Here is a 22152-nt window from a genome sequence, read left to right as displayed (position 1 = left end):
AAGAAAGGTGAGGATTGGAGGTGGGGAAAGAAATTAGATTTTTAATTTGTAACAATCTAGGGTGTTAATCGCCCGTAACAATCCCTAGTTTGTATCATCGGGAGAGCTCAAAGTGCTGTACAAAACCACTCACTATCCCTAAAATGCTCATTATCCCATTTTACAGATGGGGAAACTGAAGCACAAGAGAGGGAAAGTAACTTGCCCCAGGACACCCGGCAAGCCAGAGCTGGGAATAAAACCCAGGTGTCCTGACTCCCAGGGTAGGGTTCTATCCACTAGGCAACACTGCCTCCCTAGCTTTCACCAGCTCCTGTGATGATTATATATGGGGCTTGATTATCATTTCCCTTACGCTGGGTTTACACCAGTGTAACTTGGCTGCCGTGGAGTCACTCCTGAGCGACACCAGTGTAATTTATGGTAGAATCGAACTTGCTTTTTTTAACCTAACATTGACCCTAAAAAGTTTCTGTTTGTAAAATATCCTTTGCACCCCAAACCAGGGGTGGAACCCCATTTGTAAATTCTTTGTGGGGCAGGGACCATCTTTTTGTTGTGTATTTGTACAGCACCTAGCGCAGTGGGGTTCCGGTACATTCCTGGGGCTCCTTGGTGCTACCATAATACACCTAATAGCCAATGGGTCCCAGTCCATGCCTGGGGCTCCCAGGAGCTACCGTAATATACCTAATAAGAATAACAGGAATCCCTTTTGCTAGAGGAAGTTAGTTTAAAAATCTGCCTTTGAAATAAGGCAAAATGAGCAACGCTGGGGATGGTGACTCTGCCTGGGCCTCATCCAGTGGCCATGGAGGTCAATGGAAAGCTTGCCCTGGATTTGAATAGGCTTCAGATCCTGCCCTACATCTGTGTCTAACCTTCCTACCATCTCATAGTACCTGGGTGACAGTTTTGCTCTCGAGCAAGTTGGTTCACCCCATTTTCCCCCTCTGTAAACTGGGGGTGGCTGTTGTGACCTGGGTGGCATAATTCATTACTGTTTATAGCTTCTAAGGCCAGGAGTCAGACCTCCTGCATAGCCCAGGGCATAGGACTGCCCTGGATTAATTCCTCTTTGAACTAGAGCTAATCCTGTAGAAAAACAGCCAGTCTTGATTTCAAAATGGCCAGGGATGGAGAATCCGCCTTGACGCTTGGTAGGTTGTTCCACTGGCTAATTGCCTTTCCTGTTAAAAATGTGCCCCTTCTTTCTGTTTGAGGTGCTCAGCTGGAATGGTTTTCTACTAGCATTGTCATTCTTGTGTATATTCCAGAAGGGCGTATCCGCTCCGCCCAAGAGAAGAAGGGTTGCCCAAGCATTAGGGCAAGAACCTGGAACTTGGGAGACCTGAGTTTGAGTCTCTGCTCTACCACAGATCTAGGGGCCTTAAGTCCTACTGAACTGAAATCCCTGTGAGGATCTGGGTCTTAGCCATGGCGTGCCTCAGTTTCCCCATCTGCACAATGGGGTGTTGTGAGGATAAATCCGTTACAGATGGAAAGGAGCTCAGATACAGTGGGACAGGGCTCATATAAGTACCTTCGGTAGACAGATAAATAACCAGCCCTCCGGGCCCAATTCTGCTAGGAAGAGACAGTCTCTGCCCACAAGCTTCACAGAGCTTATGGCCAGAAGGGACCCATTAGAGCAGGAGTTAATAATCTAACTAGACAAGGGCAGGGAGGGGAATCAGAAGCCTCAGCCTGGGGAGGAGAAGCTACAGTACTTAGGCAAGGTCATTCGACAGGCCAGGGGCAGAGGTGAGACTCGATTGCACACCTCCCAAGTCTTCATCTGCTAGGCGGCGCTGTCATTCTCTCTTCTCCCGCTCACAGGATGAACGTTGAAAATGGGCAACGTGCAGTCGGAAGCATCCCAAGACGTAGACCCCGCGCAGGGCAAAGACAAGGAAGGCAAGCCAGGAGCGGACGACGGGTGCTTGGCTGGCACGCCGAGCGGGGCCAGGAGCGAATCGGGAGCCCTCCCGCCTCCTCCCGAAACCTTGGCAGCGAAAGAGCCTTCCCAGCCACTCAACAGAGAGCCGGCGAGAAGAGGAAAGCAGGCGGCTTCCTCAGAGATTTGCAAGAATTGCTCCAAGCTCAAGCTGCCTTCCGTGGGGGTTCAGAATTCCAGCAGCCTCCGCAGAGGACCAGGCCTTGGAGACAATGACCCTGCTCAGGAATTGGGGCGAGGGAAGGCAGGGGAAGCCGGATTGAGCTGCCTAAGTGGCGATGCCAGCTTGGCCACAGAGCCGAGCCCGGCACTGGGCATCCCAGGCACCCACCAAGGGGAACCCAAGAGCCAGAAGGCAACATCCAGGTCTCAAAACCTGCCCCCCGAGCAAGACTTGCTGAGGTCCAAAAAGCCAGTGCCCAAGGGGAGGAGCAAAGGGGAGACCGTTTCCATCATGAAGCAAGGAGGCCAGGGCGACCTTCCAGGCAAGAGTGCCGCTGCCCCAGTGCTGCTGGAGCGGGCACAGGGGATCGGCATGCCCAAGGGCACGTCGGGACCAGACGGCTGCAGCCAGCCGGCCCTGACCAAGACACAGACACAGAGTTCAGTCCTGGACAACCCCGCCCGTTCGGATGCTCCAAACCCCAGTGACCAGGGCGGGCCTAAAGATGCAGCAGAAAGGAACCCGACCAGGACAGCTCCCCCAAAGCCCCGGCTGGGTCAGGAGGGAAGAAACAGCCCCCGCCTCATGAGGAAGGCTCACCTGGCAGCCACGGTGACTCAAAGGCACCCGCCAGTCCCTGCCAATCGCCCACCGGCCAGGCCAAGACCCAGGGCAGCAGAGCGAAGGAGCCCCCAGGGAGTGAGGAGGATGGAGTGAACGCAGAGGGGGTGCAGGCCCTGCTGGAACATGGCCTGAGCTTCCTGTACAAGGTCACCATCCAGCCTGGGCAGCGGCCACCTAGTGTCAAGGCGATAAAGCACCGGGCCGGCCTGATCTCCTCCGGCATCTCCTATGCCGACGCCCTGAAGCAGTGTCCCCAGAAGAAGGCCCCGTCCAGTGTCTCGGGGTCGCCCAAGGTGGCTGAGAAGCTGCCATCAGTCAAGGGGCTGGAAAGGAGAGATCAGGAGGATCTCAGCTCCTTGACCCAGGCCTTTTTGGAGCAGTTCCAGAAAATGGGCACTAAGGAGCAGGCCTCACCCGCCACCCAGCCCCAGAGCCAGGCCAAGCAGCAGCTGCATCTGGTCAAGATCCTGGACGACCTCACCTCCTTCAACTTCAGGAGCCTGGAGGGTCAGAAGCCCAGAGTGCCCACCCCGTACCCGCAGCGGCGCAAAGGCCAGGGCAGAAACAGCCCCAGGTTCGGATCAGACGTGTCTCGGCTGGCGTCCTTCTTGGGCAACGGCCCCAAGCTTGATGAGCTGAGGCAGGACGAGGGCCACCCGCAGCCCGTCAGGGCCTGGCTGGCTGACGACACTAGGAAGGACGTGGGTCCCAACGGAGAACCTCCCAGAGAATCCCCTCAACTTAGCCCTGCCTTCGTGGCAGAGCCGGAGCAGCTAATACAAGCTGGAGCGACCCAGCAGCGGAAGCCAGAGACACCGTCCCCAGAGGCAAATCCACCAGCGAGGGCTCCTGGTCTACCCACACCAGACTCGCCCGCCTTGCCTTCGGGAGGGGCTGTAGCTGCCAGTACAGTCCAGCCTGGCAAAGGAGAGGACCAACTCATGGCCCTGCCTGGGCAGGAGACCATTCCTCCCACCCCTGCCCCTCCGGTGCGGACGTGCCCAGCGGCTCCCCGCCCCTCCTGCCCTGTGGGAGCTCAGCGCCAGGCAGCACTGGAGCAGAGCAGCGCCTCCAAAGGGGCGCCAGGCCATGTCGGGCCGAAGGCAAGGAAACAGGCCATGACTAAGCTGCAGCCCCGGTCCATGTGGCAGCCCCCCGTCCAGAAGCCGCAGGAGAAGCTCAAGGCCCACGGACAGCCGAAGGCCAAAGCGCAGAAGATCAAATCGCAGAGGCAGGGGCGGGAAACCCCGGAGCCACAGGTTGCCCCAGCTGAGCCCTGCCAGGACGCGGCCTCAGAGCAGGGTCCAGATGGCTCGCACGACAAGCCCCAGGCGTCCGCTCGCCACTGGCCGCCGTTCCAGATCATGGATTCGTGCCCCAGGAAGTGCTACTGCAAGCACCAGGATCAGAGGAAGCTGCCCAGGAACATCTCTGCGTGGTGAGTGGGCGTGGGGTCTGGATCCCAGACACCACCAGCGCTCGGAGCCGGCTGCTCCCAGCCCTGCCTCCATAAGGAGGAGAGCCAGTGACCCGGGCCCACGTCCTCAAAGCCAATGGGAGGTAGGCGCCTAAATACCTGAGGATCTGGGCCTTGGAGACTGGGGAACCCATAACCCCTAGGTCGCCCGTTCAGATCCAACCCAGGGGGGTCATGGTTGAAAATCCCAGGTAAACAATTTCACACACGGAGATAGCTCTGGTTTTCAGCCACCATGGAGCTTGGCTGGACTTGAATAGGAGGATGGTCAGGGAGCCAGTCCCCTGAAGTTCTGGCCCTGGCCGCTGTCAGAGACAGGATGCGGGGCTAGCTGGACCATTGGTCTGCCCCAGTATGGCCGTTCTTACGTTCTAAGGCTCACTAGCCCGTTAGCAATCCCTTCAAGCCACACGCTCGCAGAGAAGCAGCCTGGACTGCTGTACAATGGCCTAGCTGGCCAAGCAGCCCCCCTGATAGCTGGGGAGCAGAAATCTTGTCTGGCCTGTCTCTAGCACTCTGATCCTGGCGATACCACCCCGGCTTGATGGGGAGCGGGACCAGGCCTGCACCAGGAAAGCTTTGCTGATAGAGCTCGACCGGCAAACCATCCTACTGGAGAGGCAGCTCCCACTGGCAAAAATGTGTGTTTGCCAACATTGCCCCGAATGGAAAAAGCACTAGAGGTGGTGGAACTGGGGGGTGGGGGGTGTGTGCCTGGGGACAGATCAGCGATGACTGAGTTCCCGCCCTACCCAAACTACTGCCCCTGCCTGTTCTCTCATTTAACCCTTCAATGCAGGCTGAATCCCTCTGCCAACCACCTGGCTGAGCCGCCCTGGGTCTCCACTGCCATTCTGGCTGGATCGCTGGTTGCCGGCACCAGGTTCTTCCTGGATTCATACGAGCAGCAGACAGGAGACGACGACTGAGAATCCCCCAGTTTTCCCGCCAATAAACCGCATTGGGCCAACTCTGTGGATTGGCTTCATTCACGCGCCCATCTGCGTGGGAGCAGCAGCAGCAGCAGGCTGGACGGATCTTGGGTGAATTCCCCCTCACGTGACTTTCCTAGCCCAGAGACAGCCGGCCTGATTCTCAGCTACAGTGGCCCCGCTGGGCCACTCCTGGCCATATAAAGGGGTCTTAAAGTGGGTGGAAACAGCCCCCTGGCAATTCTCACCCCTTATGATGCCACGTCGGGGAGGATGATGACACAGAAACCCTGGTGAGGGGAGAACGAGGAAGGGGAAGGGAAGGACACAGAGGCCCTGGGGGGCAGCGGGAGAGGACATGGGGGATACAGCCCGTGCCAGGGGAAGATGGGGGCACACACAGTCCCTGGGGACATGGGCGGTGCAGGCAGTCCTTGCAATAGAGGGGGAATGGAGGGTGGTACGCAGGGGGCTTGTGGAGGGAATGAAGGGTTGGGAGGATCCCCAGGTGCATGCAATGCGCTTGGCTGACAGACACCACAAAGCGTGGGACACCCCCCCCCCCCCAGTGGGAGGTGCTGGAATGGGAATTGAAGGTGCATTGGCAGAACCGACCAGGCAGGAACGGTGCAACGGGGACATTTTGGGGCCCGGGACTGGCGTAGCTGGGGCTGTGTGTTGGGAGTGAGGAGCACTCGCAGAACCAGCCCGTAGAAGCTTGCCCAGCTGCACCCAGCTCTAGGCAAGGGCAATCTCCAGTCTTGCTGTCCCCCACCTGCTAAAACCACCTCTCAGCCCAGCACAAGTTCCTGCATGGCCTAGGCAGGAGTCCCAGCTGTTCTCACAGAGCTGCAGCACGCCCCAGCGGCAAAGAGGGAAAGCGCAACGGCCCAGGGCAAACCTCCTTATTAAACAATCAGGCCTCATGTTGCATTTTGGCTTAAGATCTTGAAAAGGGCCTGAATTTTCAAAGCACGTGTCCACCCGGAGAGATTTCCCAGCACAAATATAGAAAAATAGTTCTTCTGCTATTGCTGTTCACTCTACGGTGTGGGCGCTGCTCCAGAATAAAAGCAGAGTAGTTACTCCAGGCTAAGTGACTTTATTCCAGAATAACGGCCCAGTTGCCAGGGGCCCTGTGCCCCGCTACCCCTCCAATAGTTATACCAGATTTCTCCCCCGCTGCAAGGCTTGAATAAATACATTAAAGTCTGAAAAGCGCTTTGAGAGCTACTGCTGAGAAGTGCTAGATAAGAGCTAGGCATTATTATTTCAGCTGCTCAGTCCCACACCTGCTAGCTACGACCGCTAGGACCCAGCCGTGGTAGTACAAACAGACCAAGGAGCAACGCCCTATCCCAGATGAACTTACCTCCTTAGGATTCACATTTTCAGTTTTAAATCTCACTGAAATGGGGGGGGGGGGGATTTGAATTTTTTCTTTGCAGCATCGTGGGGGAGTGGGAAGCAGTTCTCCGGTGCAGTCACTGACACCCATGCAAAAAGTGTGACTTCTGACCACGGAGCATTTCACACCCGCTTTGCTGGGTCCATGCTGTGAAAATCCTGCTAACCTCTGGGCCTCGCTACTTCCACACAGGGGTGAGTTCCAAAGTTTAGTTAAACATTTGCATTGCTCCCTTCAGTGAGGTTTCTGCCTCAGCAGGACGCCTGACTTTTAACAGCGGCAATTTGTGTTTGCTCCCTTGCACCACAGACAGCAGTACCTGAGTGACAGAGGTGCCCGTGCAAAGGTGCTTTAGAGAGACAGGGAGCTAATAAACGATAGGTCCTTTGAAACTGCCCTCACGGGGAGGAGGAGGATGGCTGGTTTGTTCCCCTTCTGTTAATGAAGACGCCAGCTCACACTCATCTTCAGACTCAAGGTGAAATTCAGTCGTGGAGTAACTAGCTTTCGCCTGGGCAAGGTGCGCACCTGGGGATGGCTCCTGTGCTGTCGGGCCTTTACCCCCGTGTATGCCGGGTGGATGTAGCCATGTACAGCCTCCCCCTGGGAGCTCTGCAGCTGGACACGGCAGCTCCTACACGAACCAAGGCTGTAATCTGATGCATGCAGCTTTCCCCTGCCAGGGTATTAGCACCCTCCCTCAGAACAATTAAGACAACTGCCCCTTGCGCTTGTATTTGATACTGAATTTGTGGCCTGGTCACAAACCCCCTCCCTTCTGTCTAGTCATGTGACAAACAGAGAAAGGCACCAGCTCTAGGAAACTGGCCCAGCAAAGGGGCACTAGCTGAAACTCGTGTGTTAACTCAGAGGGGGCAAGCTACGGTCTGGCATTCCCGCTAGGAATGGTTTGGGCAGAGCCAGATTGCCACACTGTGAAGGAAGCCAGCCAGGACTGCTTGGGGGTTAGGTTTTAACTCTAGAAGATTTTACAAACACAAATATTTCCAATATTTATTTTAAGTCCCACAAAAACACTCCTCCAGTCTGTCTGGCTAGAAACATGACCCCGTGCTTGCTGTAGCCAAATCCTGCAGCCTTGGAGAATGCCGAGAACTGGCCTAGCTATCTCCGGTACTTACGTGGTCCCTGTCACCGTAGTCCCGGAGCCCCGCACCACCCCTGAGGCAGGGCAGCGCTGTGATCTCCCTTTTAAAGGGGGCATTGAGGCCCAGCCCCTCAAAAGGTGTATTTAGGTGAAGTGGCCACGGTCACAGAGGGATTCTGTGGCACAGCAGGGAACGAACCTGCGTCTTCCACATCCCAGCCAAGCACCTTAACCCCCAGACCATCCTTCCTCTAGAGTCGCATTTCATTGCCCAGAGAAACAAGATCAAACAGGGAGCAGCAGAGATTTCCAGGCTGACCTTTCACAGCCACCTAAAGTGTTAGATGTCTGCTTGCCAGTCATGTCAACTGGGTGCCCGACTCTCTTCAACCTTATCATTATGGAGTGTTAAGCTCAGGGGGTTCCGTGCTACCACAACCGAAGAAATGCATCTGTACAAGAAACGATCATTTTATTTAAACTGACACAGTCCCGTTAAATGACTCAACTGGAGCAGGGAACACGAAGCAAAACACTTTAATGTTGGCTCTCGGGGGCTGCTTAACCATTTGTTGACTAGAATCTGACGTGCCCCTTCTACCCTGCTCGATGGAGGTGGGTAGAATAGAGACCATCACCCGTATCACAGCATCCAGAACACGGGTGTTAATGGCTGTGGGCTGGAAAGTGGGTCCACCACATGGAGAAGAGTTTGGGTTTAGAAGGGTTTTAAAAAGGGTCTTGCCCTCCACCCACGCCGAGGAACGAGAGAAGCCCACAGCAGTGTGACCCCTGAGGGCCCTCCCTGCTCACGGGACAGATGTCTGCATAAGGGAACGAGGCAGGCTGGCTGCTCACCATTTGTAACTGTGCTGTCCCGGAGAAACCTTTTAAATAGTTTAAAAAATGGACAGGTTGCTGGGAACAGGAGTAAGACACTAAAACAACAAGGGGACCAGGGCGGGGGTGGGGAAAGAGTCCTGGCGGAGCTCAGCTAGACGATCATTTCTAGCTGCCTGGCGTATTCAATGACTTGTTTAGCTAACTCTGTCGACGGGATGGTGGTATCTTCGGGTTTCTGCTGCTGGCTGCTGAAGCTGTAGTAGTTGTGTGGACCCAGAACCCAACCGCGCTAAAATAAAGGGAAAAAGAACATTTTATTAGAATTTTAAGAGTTTCAAGCCCTCTCATGGTTTATGGGTTTCAAGGCTTTCGCTGCGGTGCATTATTTCCTCTTTAGAGGGTGGCTTGAAACCCTTCCACCTTCCAGGAGGTGCAGGCCAGAATCCCAGCCAGTTCAACCCTTCCAGATAGGTTACACCATGGGGATTTCAGATCTTAAGAACCACCATCCTGGCTTCTGTGTCAGCATCAGGGATCATAGGGGGAACTGCTCATGGCTCAGTAGTCTGGCTGGACTACATCTCCCATGATACACCACAGCCAGGTACTCCTGCAATTCACCACTCCTTACCAAGAGGGGAGGTAGTGGTGCATCATGGGAGGTGTAGTTTGCCTGTCTTTTGCTCCCAGCCTCCTATGTGGGCCAGGCTTTCTGGCTGGACTACAACTCCCATGAGGCACTGCAGCACTGGTTTTGATAGAAGGTTTTGGCCCAAGTGTTTTGTGGGGAAAAAAACAGCCCTGTATTCCCGCCAGCTCTACTGGCTAACCATCCTGCCGATGTACGAGTCAGGCTCAAATCTGGCTCAGCCTGCCAGAGCTGTGGCAGCTTTAGAGGACTAGCGAGAATAAAGAATAGGAGAAATGGACTGGTCAACGAAGCCAGCAGGTCGGACTCTGCTGCCCACACGGCCGCAGGTCAGCTGACGGGGGTTCTCTTCAGCGACAGTGGCTCACACACCTTCTTGGCGTATTCCGTCATTTTCTTGGGGGTGTTGAAGAACAGAACCCTGGTGGCTTCGTTGAAGAGGATTTTCTCATAAGCCTTCTCGATGCAGCCAGCGATTTCATCCCTGACACCAGAGGGAAACAAGGTGGTTAGATCTCTGCCTTCGAAAACAGCACGAGACATACAGCAGCAACAGAACTCAGTGGGCTTTCTGGATTTCTACAGGCGGGGAGGCAGGCAGGCAGCTAGGCCAAGAGGCTCACACACACGGGGTGATTTGGAGAGCCCAACCTGAGACAAGAAAGGATGGCCCAGTGGTTAGGGGATTAGCCTGGGACTCAGGAAACTGGCGTTCAATTCCTTTCAGTCAGTCAAAGGGTTTAAGGGCAGGCAGGACCACTAGATCAGCTGGTCTGACCTGTCTAGCACAGGCCTTCAGCCCCACCCAGCAGCACACACCAAAATGAGACCAAAGTATCTCAGCCCATAGAAGACTAAACTATTGCGTACCAGAGGAGGGCATCAGAGCCCAAGGCCCCTGCAACGGCAGCGAAGTGACTGAGATAGACCCAGATAAACCAGGCCAGGAACCCACACCCCACACCAGAGAAGGGGAAAAAATAATCCCTTCCTGACCCAGTGTCTGGCTGAAACACAAGCCACAGACTTGCTGCGTGAACTCAATCACTCAGTGCCTTAGTTTCTCCATTTGTAACACCGGGGTAACAGCCCTGCCAGAAGGGGGGATGTGAAGATTAATCCATTACAGCCTGTGAGGTGCTCAGACACTATGGTAAAAGGGACCAGAAAAACACCACAGATATGGACAGATACTTTAAAGGGCCCTTTGAAAAGGGGGCTCAGGTGGGTCACCCAGAATCAGTGGGCACTTAGGAGAATCTTTGCCATACTGCTGTGGCAGGATTCACACAGTTATGTTAAAGTACTTTCCAGTCGAAAGGATCTCCCTCCACCCTTGCATTCCAGCCGCTCCTAACTTTCTCAGATCCTAGATCGTTCCATGCTTGGGCTCCCTGAGGTTAGACCTTTCTGAGCTGTGGGCATGTGCTGGGCGGGAGGGGATGGTGATTTGGAAAGTGCTAGGAGGTTACAGGAAGTATGTATTACATGCTATTTCCTATGTGAGTTTGCTTCACAGCAGCTAGATTGTATGCTTTTTAGGACCAGGGGCTTTGTTGTGTTTGTACAGCTCCTAGCACAGTGATCCATGACTCGGGCACCTCGTTGCTACCATAATACACCTAATGGAAGAGAAGCCACTTCCATAGCAGCGTGCACCTTGCAACCACCTGGAAAAATTCCAATTTCCCCAACACGTTCCAATGGGAAAATAAATTCCTCTGGACTGATTCATGATGGCAAGACGCCGATGCCCTAGCTCGTTAGCTGCTCTTCATCTTATTAGGTGCTTTCCTGCATGCTCTGGGTTCCCTTTAATGGCTTCTCTTTAACAGCCCACGCTGAGGGTGGATCCAAGCAGCCAATAGGAAAAGGAAGACTCACCGAATGGTGTCCAATAAGATGTCGATGAAGAAAGTGTAACTCTCAGCAGGGATATTGCCTTTGGCCAGGAACACTTTGTTGTAGCTGCCTTCCATCAAGTACTAGCCCGGGAGAGAAGCAGAGATTCAAGGTGTTTGTCTCGGGGGCTGGATTAGTCACTCCTGGAGCCAGGCCCATTTTAACCTTACTCCTCAATGGAGTTAGGCCATGCACGCACGTGCCTCCACCCACCGCTAAGATGCAACCACCTCTAGGCTGCAGCGTGGCTGCTGTTTAACGGCGCACAACAACACTGGCCCAGAAGCTAGGACTCAGTGAAACAGCGAGGGAAGCAGGATGGCACTATATTTTGAGGGGCAATGCTCCAGTTCTACCCAAGAGCATGCTGGGAATCTTTCATAAGCGGTCAGGGCCTGTTTTACAGCTCATCCAAAAAGCTGGCAGCTGTAGCAGCACCGTGTCCCCTAGCACCAGGCTGGGGTGTTGGCTCACTGCTGCCAGGCAGCTGCTACTTGTGTTAGTACCCCTCAGGCTTTGGCTGGATGGCTCCCATCCATGCAGGGACACAGCCACGCCCTGATGCCAGCCCACTGTAGGCTGGAAAGGCCAACAAACAACAGTAACCCAAAGCCACGGGCAGAAAGGGGTTAGGCCACCAGCGCTGCAGTGGCAGGGCCAGCGGCGGGATGAGCAGGCCGCGGCGGGAGCTACCTGCTCTAGCGAGACGGGGTGTTTGATGTACACGTTGGTCTGGATGTCCTTCGCTGGGAGTCGCTCTAGCTCGGTGTGGAACTCAGCCACGCGGTTCTGGGACAGCAGGAAGAGCAGGTTCAGTCCTAGCAGCTGATGCTTGTAAGCGGACTCCGGCAACTCATCCCTACAAGGAACAGCGGTGTAGGAATTTCAACAGAGGCCCAAAGATGTTAACAGAACCCAGTCACTGTCTAACATTAAACAAGGCTCTGGGGTAGGGATCCCAAGAGCCCAGCCTGCTTAGTACCCTGGCGCACACACCATTAAGCAGCCTGTTAACCTTTTGGTACAGATAAAAGGAAAAACCGTGAAAGCCTTGGAAATGTAAAGCTTTCAATAAGGCTTTCCATTCCAGCAGCATCCCCTGGTCCCTTTGCCTCTAGCCGGAGAGTTTTTAGAAGGAACGAGGCGCTCAGCCGGGTTTTTTAACGCTATCGTAGGTGGTAACGGTCCTTTCTGGGAAAAGCAAAGATGTTCGCTGAGATGTGCTGGAGTCGCCGCCGCTGCCAAAGTCTGATCCTGTTTTACCCCAGGCAGCGGCTGGGCTCCAGCAGCTGGTAGAGGTGGTGATATTATCTAGCCCGGCCATCTCTCAGGAGCAGGATGGAGGAGCCCTGGGGTACCAGCTATGATGAAGCTCGCTCCAATAGCCTCTGTCTGTTTTTGTTTATTCCCCCCTTTTTCTCCCCCGCCCCCATCTCTTTCTTTAAGGACCAAGAAAGAGAATGACGGGTGGAATAGCCCATCCCCTCGTTAATTGGGCCACCAATTAGGACTAGTTTCCAACACACCAATTTTGGTTTTATTAATTCCAGGCCCATGTTTTCTCGCTCAACAGGCATTATGTCAACACAGTCCTTGAGCGATAGCAGGAAGCTTTGGGTTTGGTCTAATTCAGTTTTTCTGTTCGGCTTTTTTGCACCCATTTAGAACATTCATTATTAAAAGAGGACTAAGATATCTGGGAGACTTACCGGGGCCTGATTACCCCGGGACTGGGAAAGGATCGCTCCCAGGGAACAGCATGGTGCTGCTAGTTGTGTTGTGCCCGTGCAATGGGTTTGTTTGGGGGGCACCCCTCCTGGGCTGCTATCAGAGACGGGCTCCCTGACTAGAGGGCCCACTGATCTGAGCCAATCACTGCAGCAGGAGATTGGACCAGAGCCGCCACCAGGATCCAATCCAGCATGGCAGGAGACAGGATTTAGGACCAAAGGAGCCACTGGCATCCAATATACCAGACTAGCTGAACCAAACCATGCACATTCACACTACCAGCAAGGACAGTCTAAGGAGGTCAGTACAACCGGGTGTTGTATGATGGGAACGCTTCCCACCCCACAGGGGTCAGTGGTTACCCTACAAGACGCTAGGGGTCCGACACTCACTTGTAGTCAAAGTAGTAGCATTTCAGCTGAGCCATGTATCTCTCGAATGATGGGATGTCTTTCTTCAGGATGCTCCACTGGGCTCCGATTTCGAGAATATCCCCTGGCACAGAGAGAGACGGAAAGGCAGAATAAGAGAGCTTGACTGGTGGAGAGCAGGCAGTGGGGCTTCTCGCCTCACCAAGATCTCAAAAGGCTCCCTTTTCTATTCACAGCACTGCAGCGACGCCAGGGCTGAACAAATCTCATTCGCCAGGGGCCCATGGTCAGGAAGGAAATCACCATCACCACATATAGCACTGCAGCCAGCCCCCTTCATCGGGGAGTCTGCCCTTTCACTAGAAGGATCAGTCAGGAGGCTGATATTAGACCCAGTGCATTCTGGCCATTTGCCATGCAACACAGAGACAAACTGCAGCTAAGTCGCACAGCCTGCTATTGGGGCCGGGGGGGGGGGGGGGCGGGGGGCAGAGAAGGGTTGGAGAGACAGGACGGGACCAGCTCCTTCTAGGGAATGCAGAGATGATACTCACTGGCTAATATAAGCTGCTGCTTCGTCAGTTTCGTGCCTGTAGTAGGCAGGAAGTTGAGCTCCAGCAGGGCTAGCTGGAACAGAAAAGGAGAGACGCGTTACACGACACCGGACGCTAGGACAACCAAGGCTTAGCATTCCACCAAGGGCTGTGGGGGCCGGAACGCATTCTCCTGCAATGGGGATCACTCCAGTTCCTTGCAGCCCAGGTGGCCACCACGTGAGACTCCCTCCACACAACTGGTTGGCAGGCTAAGGCTGAGTACACCAGAGTCTTCGGCAATGGAGTTGCCAGGTTGGGCCCCTCTTGGCGGAGGGGGTGGACGGCAGGCATGCTTACGCTGGCTGTACCCGTCCTTGGTATCGCTCAACTCGCCCCTTTCAGCAGCACTATGTTCAACCGAAGCTTTAACACACACACACTTATGGAGAAGCACCAGCCTTGCTACAGCGGAGGTGCAGAACAGCTTTCTGTTTAAAGCTGGCCTCTTCAAAGCCCTCAGTTCTGCGGAATAATCCTAAGCCTCAAACGCTTACAGCAATACCAGGGGTTCCTTCACGTCAGCCACTTCTGGGGTGGAACGCTACAGTCACTTACCAGCACTACAGTAATCCTGTCTGAATTCCAACCTGGGAAACACCCCAATTCTTACAAACAGTCCCTTGGGATCTTTAACAGGCGGCCCCAACCTTGGGTTCGCCTCAATCCTACCTTAGCATGATGCTGGTGCACTGGGCTCACTAGTGACTCAGCGGGCACGACAGCAGCACTTGTGCAGAGATTTGTAAATATTAAGGCACAAATGGCCCGTGGGAAGCAGACAACACCTTCTGACTCACCAACCCCACCTCCTGCAGGATCCCACAATTCTCCCCCCACCCCATTTCTGACACAGGGCTACAGCTCTACGCTCTGGCCTGCTCAGGTGGAGACAAAGGTGCCAAGTCTCTTTGGAAAAGAGGCACTTTGAGGATCATTCACCAAATCTCTCAGACGTATTTTAAGAAGGAATCAACTGGGCCAAGTTCCAGCTCAGATTCCAAGTTCCATCTTGGCCTCCCTAAATTCTGCTCGCCCTCAGTCCAATACAGGATTCTTCTTCACCTCCCATGTCCTAAGCTACCGTGCTGCACTGCCATAGGGTCGCTCAACAGCTACCACCCCACAGGTGGCTGCATTTCAGTGGACTTTGCACGCAGTGTTCTGGGATCGTTCGGTCCAAGGGACCCTACGGAAACACAGGATATACAGGGTCTTCTGTTGGGACCCAGACTCTGTCCCGGAAGCAGCAGCCACACCAGGGCCAGAGGATTTTACAACACAGTGGATGCCCACATTAATATTCTTGCCTGGACCCCATGTGTTCAAGACATGCTACCCCCCAAGACGGCTTCTTTCCTACTGCCTCCCCAATGACCTTTCCCTCTCCCCAACTAACCCACAGTCCCAATTCTCCCTTGCCTGCCATCCAGCCTCACTACTCTGAGGGGCAAGCACCCTGCCAAGGACCGACCAGGAGCCCCACCAGCCTCCTACCCTGCCCTCCACTGGGGCAGTGGCAAAATCACAGGGGTGAAGCCGAAGGTGGTACAGAGGAGCAAAGATAAACCCAGGGGGTGGAGAGACGCCAGCCCCTAGAGCATGACAACAGGGCCCCCAATGGGGAAAAGTGAGGTGGGGGGTTCCCCATTAAGGCATCCCAATCGCTCCAGCTTGAAGGTTTCCAGGCTCCCCCTTGCGCCCCACTAGAAGATTCCAGAATTTCTCTCCCCTGTCCCTGCTGCTGGGTTCCCCGGCTCCCCTCCAGCGGCAGAACAGTCCCCACCCTCCCCCTCGGCAGAGGAGCGGCACCTCCCCATAAGCCAGCTCCATCCCAGGGCGGGGGTGGGGGGAGTCCAGACCCGACACCTCCTCCCCCCATTCAGGGGATTCCAGCCCACTCCCCAGCTCCAAAACCCCTCGCCCAATCAGGCTCCCTATCCCTGCACCCCCCGCTTCCCCCCCCCCATCCTCCCTCTCAGCTCCCCCCCCACCACGCAGCTCCCCCACTTCCCCCCACCCCCATCTCCCCTCCCCCATCCTCCCGCCCAGCTCTCCCCCCCAGTTCCCTCCCATGGCCCCCAGCTCCTCCCATCTTCCCTCCCTCTCCCCCCATCCTGCCTCTCCCCCTCCATGGCCCCCAGCTCTTCCCTCACCATCCTCCCCCGACCCCAGCTCTCCCCCCAGTTCCCTCCCTCCCTCCGCCCCCATGGCCCCCAGGTCCCTCCATCCTCCCTCCCTCTTCCCCCCCGCCCACAGCTCCCCCAACCCCATCCTCCCTCTCAGCTCCCCCGCCACACAGCTCCCCCATCCTCTCTCCTGCTTCTCCCTACCCCATCTCCCCTCCCCCATCCTCCCACCCAGCTCCTCCCCCCCTCTCCGGCCCCAGCTGCCCCCCATCCTGCCTCTCCCCCCCCATGGCCCCCAGCTCTTCCCTCACTCCGCCCCCAGCTCCCCTCCAGTTCCCTCCCTCCCCCCCATGGCCCCCAGGTCCCCCCATCCTCCCCCCCGCCCGCAGCTCCCCCCATCCTCCCCCCCGCCCGCAGCTCCCCCCCTCCTCCCCCCCGCCCGCAGCTCCCCCCAACCCCATCCTCCCTCTCAGCTCCCCCCGCCACGCAGCTCCCCCATCCTCCCTCCCAGCTCCTCCCCACCCCATCTCCCCTCCCCCATCCTCCCACCCAGCTCCCCCCATCCTGCCTCTCCCCCCCATGGCCCCCAGCTCCTCCTTCCCTCTCCCCCCCACCGGCCCCAGCTCCCCCCCAGTTCCCTCCCCCCGCCCCAGCTCCTACCTCCCTCCCCCCGCCCCCCGCACCTTGAGGCGGCCCAGCGCCTCGCCGCACTTGCTGAGGTTCGGGCTCTTGCGGTTCCACTCGCCCTTGAGCTGCTCGTACATCCCGGCCGCCGCCTTCAGCCCCGCGGCCGCGTCCGCCCCGTTCACCACCAGCCCGGCCGCCGCCATCGCTGCCATGAATCGGCAGCCGCGCCGCGGCACCGCCCCCTTTACGGCCGCCGGCGCCGCGCTGCTTTACGGCCGCCGCGCCCCCCCCCATGGCAACCGCGGCCGGCAGCCAACAGGGCGGCCGGGCGCCTCGGTGACGCACAACGAAGACGCCTGATCTAGCCCGCACGGCGTCTGACGTCATCAAAAAGGGTCGGGCGCTGAGCGCGCGCGCAGAGTGAAAGCAGGAAGTCATTTGCCTTGGGGTGTGACACATTTTTGGGCAGTGTGTGACGTCACATATATGATGTGCCACCGTGAGGGGAGCGGATGTGACATCATTGGGCGGGAAAAGAGGGGGGGAATAATACCCTGAGGGGATCCTAAGGGGAGCGGATGTGATGTCATGAGGGGGTGTGATGTCATGAGGGGGAGATGAGCTGGTGTCAGAAGGGAAGAGGATGTGATGTCATAGGGGAATGTGACATGGAAAGGAGGGGGGATGTGATGTCATGAGGGGAGGGGATGTGACATCATAGGGAGGCACAGGGCATAATCATGTTGGGTAATTGCAAAACCATGAATCCAGCTTCAGAGCATCATGACCTTTTTTTGAAATGATAATTACTGGGCTCCTGCAGTTTTTGAGCCTATCGCAGGTGCGCTGGTCACACTTTCAAGCTGTTCTCCACAAGCGAAGGCTAAAAATGGGTTTTTTTAAAAATGAAAGTGGAGATTCTCCTGTAAGTCCATTCTTCAGGACCAGGGGCTTTAATAAATTATCATGAGACTCATGATGAAATTGTGAGAATTAGCACAATGGGAAACTGAGGCACAGGGTGTGTGTGTGACTTGCCTTCTCTGGGTCTCTGAGTCCGTGGCACAGCCAGGAAGAAAACCCAGGAGTCTCAGTTCCAACCCCCGGCTCTAACCTGTACAACACGTGCCCTCTTAATCCTGTGCTATGCCAAATTATTTTGTGAGGCTGCATTCCTTAAATATTTATAAGGTGTATTGGGTCCCTTGGGTGGGAGATACTGAGGCTGTCATTGTAACTACACTTTTCGGAATCTCCTTTTGGTCTTTCCGCTATGGTTTTCCACCAGGTGGCGTCCCATACCTGCCGTAACATCAGCCACCTGATTCTAGCTGCTCTCTGCACATACCCGTAGGGAAGATTTCATATAAAACTTCCTATCTTCCAATACTTAGTGGATTTCACACACTTGTGCTGCTTAGTTATCTCCTGTATTAACACCCTCCAATACCACAGTATGAGGTTTGTTTCTGATCCCTAGAAAAGAGCCACAAGATTTATGTAGAACTCCAGTTTAGAGCTGGTTTAGGGTCACATGGGCTTTTGATGAGTTTAGGTTCACAGCCCCTGAGACACAGGGGAGTTTAAATTCAAATGATTTCAGGACAAAACCCAGCTAGAACTGGGTGTTCATGGTTTTAACACAAACCCCAGCTGGTGTCAATTGACATAGGTCCATTGCTGTCAATAGAGCTGTGCTGATTGACACCAGTTGAGCGTCTGGCCCCAAAACTGAAATCCCTCTGGGGATCCTAGGGAGTGGGAGGCAGTTAATTCTAAATCCAGGCCCAGATGCACAGAAGTATTTAGGTTAAGTGCCTAAAGACTCTTCCAAGCTGTGACCTCCAGTTCACTCTGAAACTCTTCCCTGACTGCATTCCAATTCAGTATTTAAACACTGCCTCCCAAAAAGCCTCATGCACTTTCAGCTGGATAGAGTGGCATTCTTCTTCACTTCCCATCCCAAACGGCTGTGTATTATTGCTGTGTGCTGGTAAAAACAGCTGCTATGCTCCCTCCCAGAGCTGGCTACATTTCATTGCTGGGAGAGCACCCATGTAAACAGCTACTGCCTTTCACTAGTAGATAAAGTGCTCCCTTCTAGAAGAGCTGCCACGTCCCACTCCAGAGGTGGTTGCATTTTGGTGCTGTGTGAAGTAATCCCTGTATTTATATCAGTTTCATAGGTAGATCAGTCAAGTGTTTTACTATATCAAGGTTAAATATGATTATTCTCAATGAAGTGGACAGAAAGCTTCAATGTTTCGTTTATTCTTCAGGGTCCCTGTGTAGAAACCAAGAGATGCCGAATATGCAGCGTCTTTTTGTCCTGCTGGTGCTGCTGCACATGCAGGTTTGCCTGCTGTTGAAGGACTGTGAGTGGAAAGTTGTGCTCAATGATTTTGATAATCTAGGTGGGGACCAAGCTGTGTTTTTTAGGCAGCACCCGGTCACTAGCGTAGCGTCTGTGTTCCAGAATCTGACGGACTCGGCCATAGACCTGAATGATAAAAATTCGGTGAGTGTGACTTTTTCAGAAGGCTTGGCGGGGGGATGAGGGATATAGCACAGGGCTTGATTCTGCTCTCACATCAGCTCTGATCCATTGGGCTTAATACTCCATTTTTGTACAGGCAAATTTACCTGTGTAAGATTTAAATCTTCCCACTAGTAAATTTTACCTACCTGACTCTTGAACAAAGCTGGAGTCTGATTCTTTTCACGCTTACCTTGGTGTAAATCAGGAGTAACTCCACTGAAGTCAATGGAGTTACACTGCTATAAAACTGTGACAGCCCCCGAAAAGTCATTGATTTTGAAAGTTTATTTTTTCTGTGGCAGCATGGAGAAGCTTCGCCAGTAGTCTTCATGCTTAACAATGGCTGCAGGATCAGTGTGGTCTGTGTAGTTTTTAGATAGACTTGGAAGGATTCATTTTCTGTTGGTAAATGTCAATAAATGTAAATATCATGCACATATAAACTGACAAAACCAGCCATTGATAACATCGAAATTTACAGACCAGCAGAGTAAGAAAAAAGCTGCTTGAGAACTTGTTGGAGTTTGGGGTAAGGCTACGCACTTTGCATATTTGGACATGTGACGTTGACAGTTTGTGTTTTAACAGCTAGAAAGCTTCAGTGTTTTGAATCTCAACATCTACTGTCATTAAGTAATTATTGGCTGACCGCCCCATTGGTTGACCTCCCGTAATTTCCCGCAGCTGTGAAAATTTAAATCAATAAAAATTTTAAAATGCTTAAAAATCCACATTGATATTATCCGTCAAAATTATAAAGAAATCAAAATCGAATTCTGCCAAGCCTGTTTTTAGAGCGGGGGACTCCTGGGTTCTGGTTCCTGTTCTGCCACTGGAATGGTGGAAGGGGATCCACTGGAGAAGAGTGTGGTCTGTTAGTTGGAACAGGGGAGTAGGATGTATTAAGGAGAGTGGTCCATGGCAGGGGAACGGGAGTCAGGATTTGCAGAGTCTATTCCCAGCTCTTCTGATGACTTGGGCAGCGTGGTATGGATGCTGGGAAGTGGACAGAGAACCAACAGCCAATTTCACCTTGACCATTAAACAGCCCTGCAATTTGTCTTTGAACTAGAGGAAAAGTCCTGGTTAGCACCTGTCGACCCAAAGTTTCAAAGCTTTTTTCTGAACTGTCTGCTTCTCCTTTCTGACAGCACTACCTGGGCTTCCCGTACTACTTGAAAATTAGTCTAACCTGCATCACTCAGGTACAGTAAAGAGATTGCTTTGCAATTGGAGTGTGCAGCCACCAGGGTCTTCACATGCCACTGCTGTTTTTAAAAGTTGGTATAATTAGTAATAACCGTGAAACGTTTGTGGTATAATTCATAGTACATGTTATTCTTTACACTGGAAGGGTTTGTTATTTTATTTACATGACACTTCCAGATAACCATGTGACTGGACTCTCACTAGTCTAACATTTTAACTGTCACAACTGCGGCGGCTGGGAATTTGCTCTGGCCGCAAAACACTGTGAATCCGGAAATGACTGAAAAAACAGCCCCACCTGGTGTTCTTTGGAGGTATCGGTTTCAGGCCCGGTCGATGCTAGAAGTGCTTTGCACCACGCAGGGGTTGGCAACCTTTCAGAAGTGCTGTGCCGAGTCTTCATTTATTCACTCTGATTTAAGGTTTCACGTGCCAGTCATACATTTTAATGTTTTTAGGTCTCTTTCTATAAGTCTATAATATAGAACTAGACCATTGTTGTATGTAAAGTAAATAAGGGTTTTAAAATGTTTAAGAAACTTCATTTAAAATTAAATTAAAATGCAGAGCCCCCCGGACCAGTGGCCAGGACCCGAGCAGTGTGAGTGCCACTGGAAATCAGCTCGCGTGTCGCCTTCGGCTCACGTGCCATGGGTTGTCTACCCCTGCGCCACAGTATAGGAATACAGGTCCACAACACCAACAAGGCGCTTGTAGTGTGGATGCAGCTATACTGGCAGAGCTGTGTTTTGTTACAGTAAACCCACCACCGCCGGCAAGGGAAGCAGGCTGTAGTGGGAAGGGAATGGTTTTGTTGGCAGAGCTGTATCTACGCTAGTGACTTCTGCTGGCCCAACTCTGTCAGTCAGGGATCAGCCCTCTTCCCACCCGCATGGCCTGGCCTCAGGTATTTATATGGTGCCTATCACTGGAGTATCTGAGCATCTCATAATCTTTAATGTGTTCATCCCCACAACACCTCTATGAGGCAGGGAAGGGCTATTTTCCCCATTGTACAGATGGGGAAATTGAGGCACAGAGCAGCTAAGGGACTTGACCAAGGTTACATAAAGAGTCTGTGGCAGAGCCAGGACCAAAACTCATGTCTCCCAAGTCCTAGCTAAGGTCTTTGCCCATACCACTTGGCCCTCCTTCCTCCCCTCCATCAGTCTCAGGGCACTTTACCAACAAGGGTAAGTGTCTCGATCCTCATCTCATGTGTGGGGAAACTGAGGCACAGAGCAGCAACTTGCCCGGTGCCACATAGCAAGGCAGTGGCAGAGCAGGGAATTGACCCCATGGCTCCAGCATCCCAGGCTAGCGCCCCCCAAGAACTGCACCAGAGGGCTTCAAGCAGCGATTGCATGTGATCCTCCAAGCCGACGACAGCTGCGCTGGCTCAGTGCTCGGGCGGGGAGCTCAGCCCCTCAGCACGGTAGCTCCTCTCTCTCCTCTCTTCCTTCTCTCCAGGATGCAGGGAAGGTCATTCGCAATGCTCACCTGACGGGGCTGAGGCCTATTGTGACCGTAACGTTTGAAGCGCCTGTCAATACAGAGCGTCAGAAACCCGAGGAGCTGCAGATTGAGATGAAAGGCGCCCCTTACCGGCTCCAGGGTACCCTGCTTCTCTTCCATTTCAGTGCAAATAACAGGGGTTCCCTCTGCAGGTGATTGCTGGTATTACGGCCTGGCAGGCTTGTTACCTGAGTTAACTTTGCTCTAGGAGGTGAAATTACCACCCCGTGCCCCCCACCCCCGGGGGCTGAGAGATTGGCCAAGGATCAGGCACTGCTTAAGGTTCCTTTTGAGGGTTTAAATGGGACTTAAATGGCTCATCAGGCTTTGTGCCAGGCCCCAGAGCCGAGTCCGTAACCTTGCTGGGAATCCACC

The 22152-nt window shown here is 53.9% G+C and overlaps 3 protein-coding genes across 3 annotated transcripts; 2 read left to right on the top strand and 1 right to left on the bottom strand.

The window, feature by feature from the left end:
• The first annotated feature begins 1017 nt into the window (after positions 1-1017).
• LOC123349821 (gametogenetin-like) lies at positions 1018-5465 on the top strand. Its single transcript, XM_044988037.1, is given in 4 exon segments — positions 1018-1160; positions 1840-2667; positions 2670-4182; positions 5021-5465. Coding segments are annotated over 3 exon segments (2457 nt in total). The 5' UTR covers positions 1018-1160; positions 1840-1853; the 3' UTR covers positions 5151-5465.
• A 2659-nt stretch (positions 5466-8124) lies between these two features.
• Positions 8125-16755, bottom strand: LOC123349873 (26S proteasome non-ATPase regulatory subunit 8). Its single transcript, XM_044988137.1, has 7 exons — positions 16571-16755; positions 13720-13792; positions 13187-13289; positions 11757-11922; positions 11046-11146; positions 9534-9645; positions 8125-8801 (listed from the first exon to the last, which is right to left on the bottom strand). Exons 1-7 carry the CDS (start codon positions 16724-16726, stop codon positions 8664-8666), a joined length of 849 nt encoding a protein of 282 aa, XP_044844072.1. The 5' UTR covers positions 16727-16755; the 3' UTR covers positions 8125-8663.
• Positions 16756-18816: 2061 nt separating this feature from the next.
• LOC123350049 (cation channel sperm-associated protein subunit gamma-like) lies at positions 18817-21933 on the top strand. The gene is made up of 3 exons (XM_044988378.1): positions 18817-19032; positions 20205-20258; positions 21733-21933. Exons 1-3 carry the CDS (start codon positions 18817-18819, stop codon positions 21931-21933), a joined length of 471 nt encoding a protein of 156 aa, XP_044844313.1.
• Positions 21934-22152: the final 219 nt, after the last annotated feature.

This window comes from Mauremys mutica, chromosome 15, assembly GCF_020497125.1.
Source record: "Mauremys mutica isolate MM-2020 ecotype Southern chromosome 15, ASM2049712v1, whole genome shotgun sequence".
Lineage (NCBI taxonomy): Eukaryota > Metazoa > Chordata > Testudines > Geoemydidae > Mauremys > Mauremys mutica.
The sequence above is the reverse complement of the archived record's forward strand: the minus strand, read 5'-3'. Positions and strand labels throughout refer to the sequence as shown.

Excerpts from the sequence above, each read along its gene's own strand:
- LOC123349873 (XM_044988137.1), bottom strand. The coding sequence starts at position 16,726 with ATGGCAGCGATGGCGGCGGCCGGGCTGGTGGTGAACGGGGCGGACGCG. Across the intron at positions 11,923-13,186 it reads TGCTACTACTTTGACTACAA|GGATGAGTTGCCGGAGTCCG; the intron begins GTGAGTGTCGGA and ends TGTTCCTTGTAG. Across the intron at positions 8,802-9,533 it reads TGACGGAATACGCCAAGAAG|CGCGGTTGGGTTCTGGGTCC; the intron begins GTGTGTGAGCCA and ends CCTTTATTTTAG.
- LOC123350049 (XM_044988378.1), top strand. The coding sequence starts at position 18,817 with ATGCCGAATATGCAGCGTCTTTTTGTCCTGCTGGTGCTGCTGCACATG. Across the intron at positions 19,033-20,204 it reads ACCTGAATGATAAAAATTCG|CACTACCTGGGCTTCCCGTA; the intron begins GTGAGTGTGACT and ends CCTTTCTGACAG. Across the intron at positions 20,259-21,732 it reads GTCTAACCTGCATCACTCAG|GATGCAGGGAAGGTCATTCG; the intron begins GTACAGTAAAGA and ends CCTTCTCTCCAG.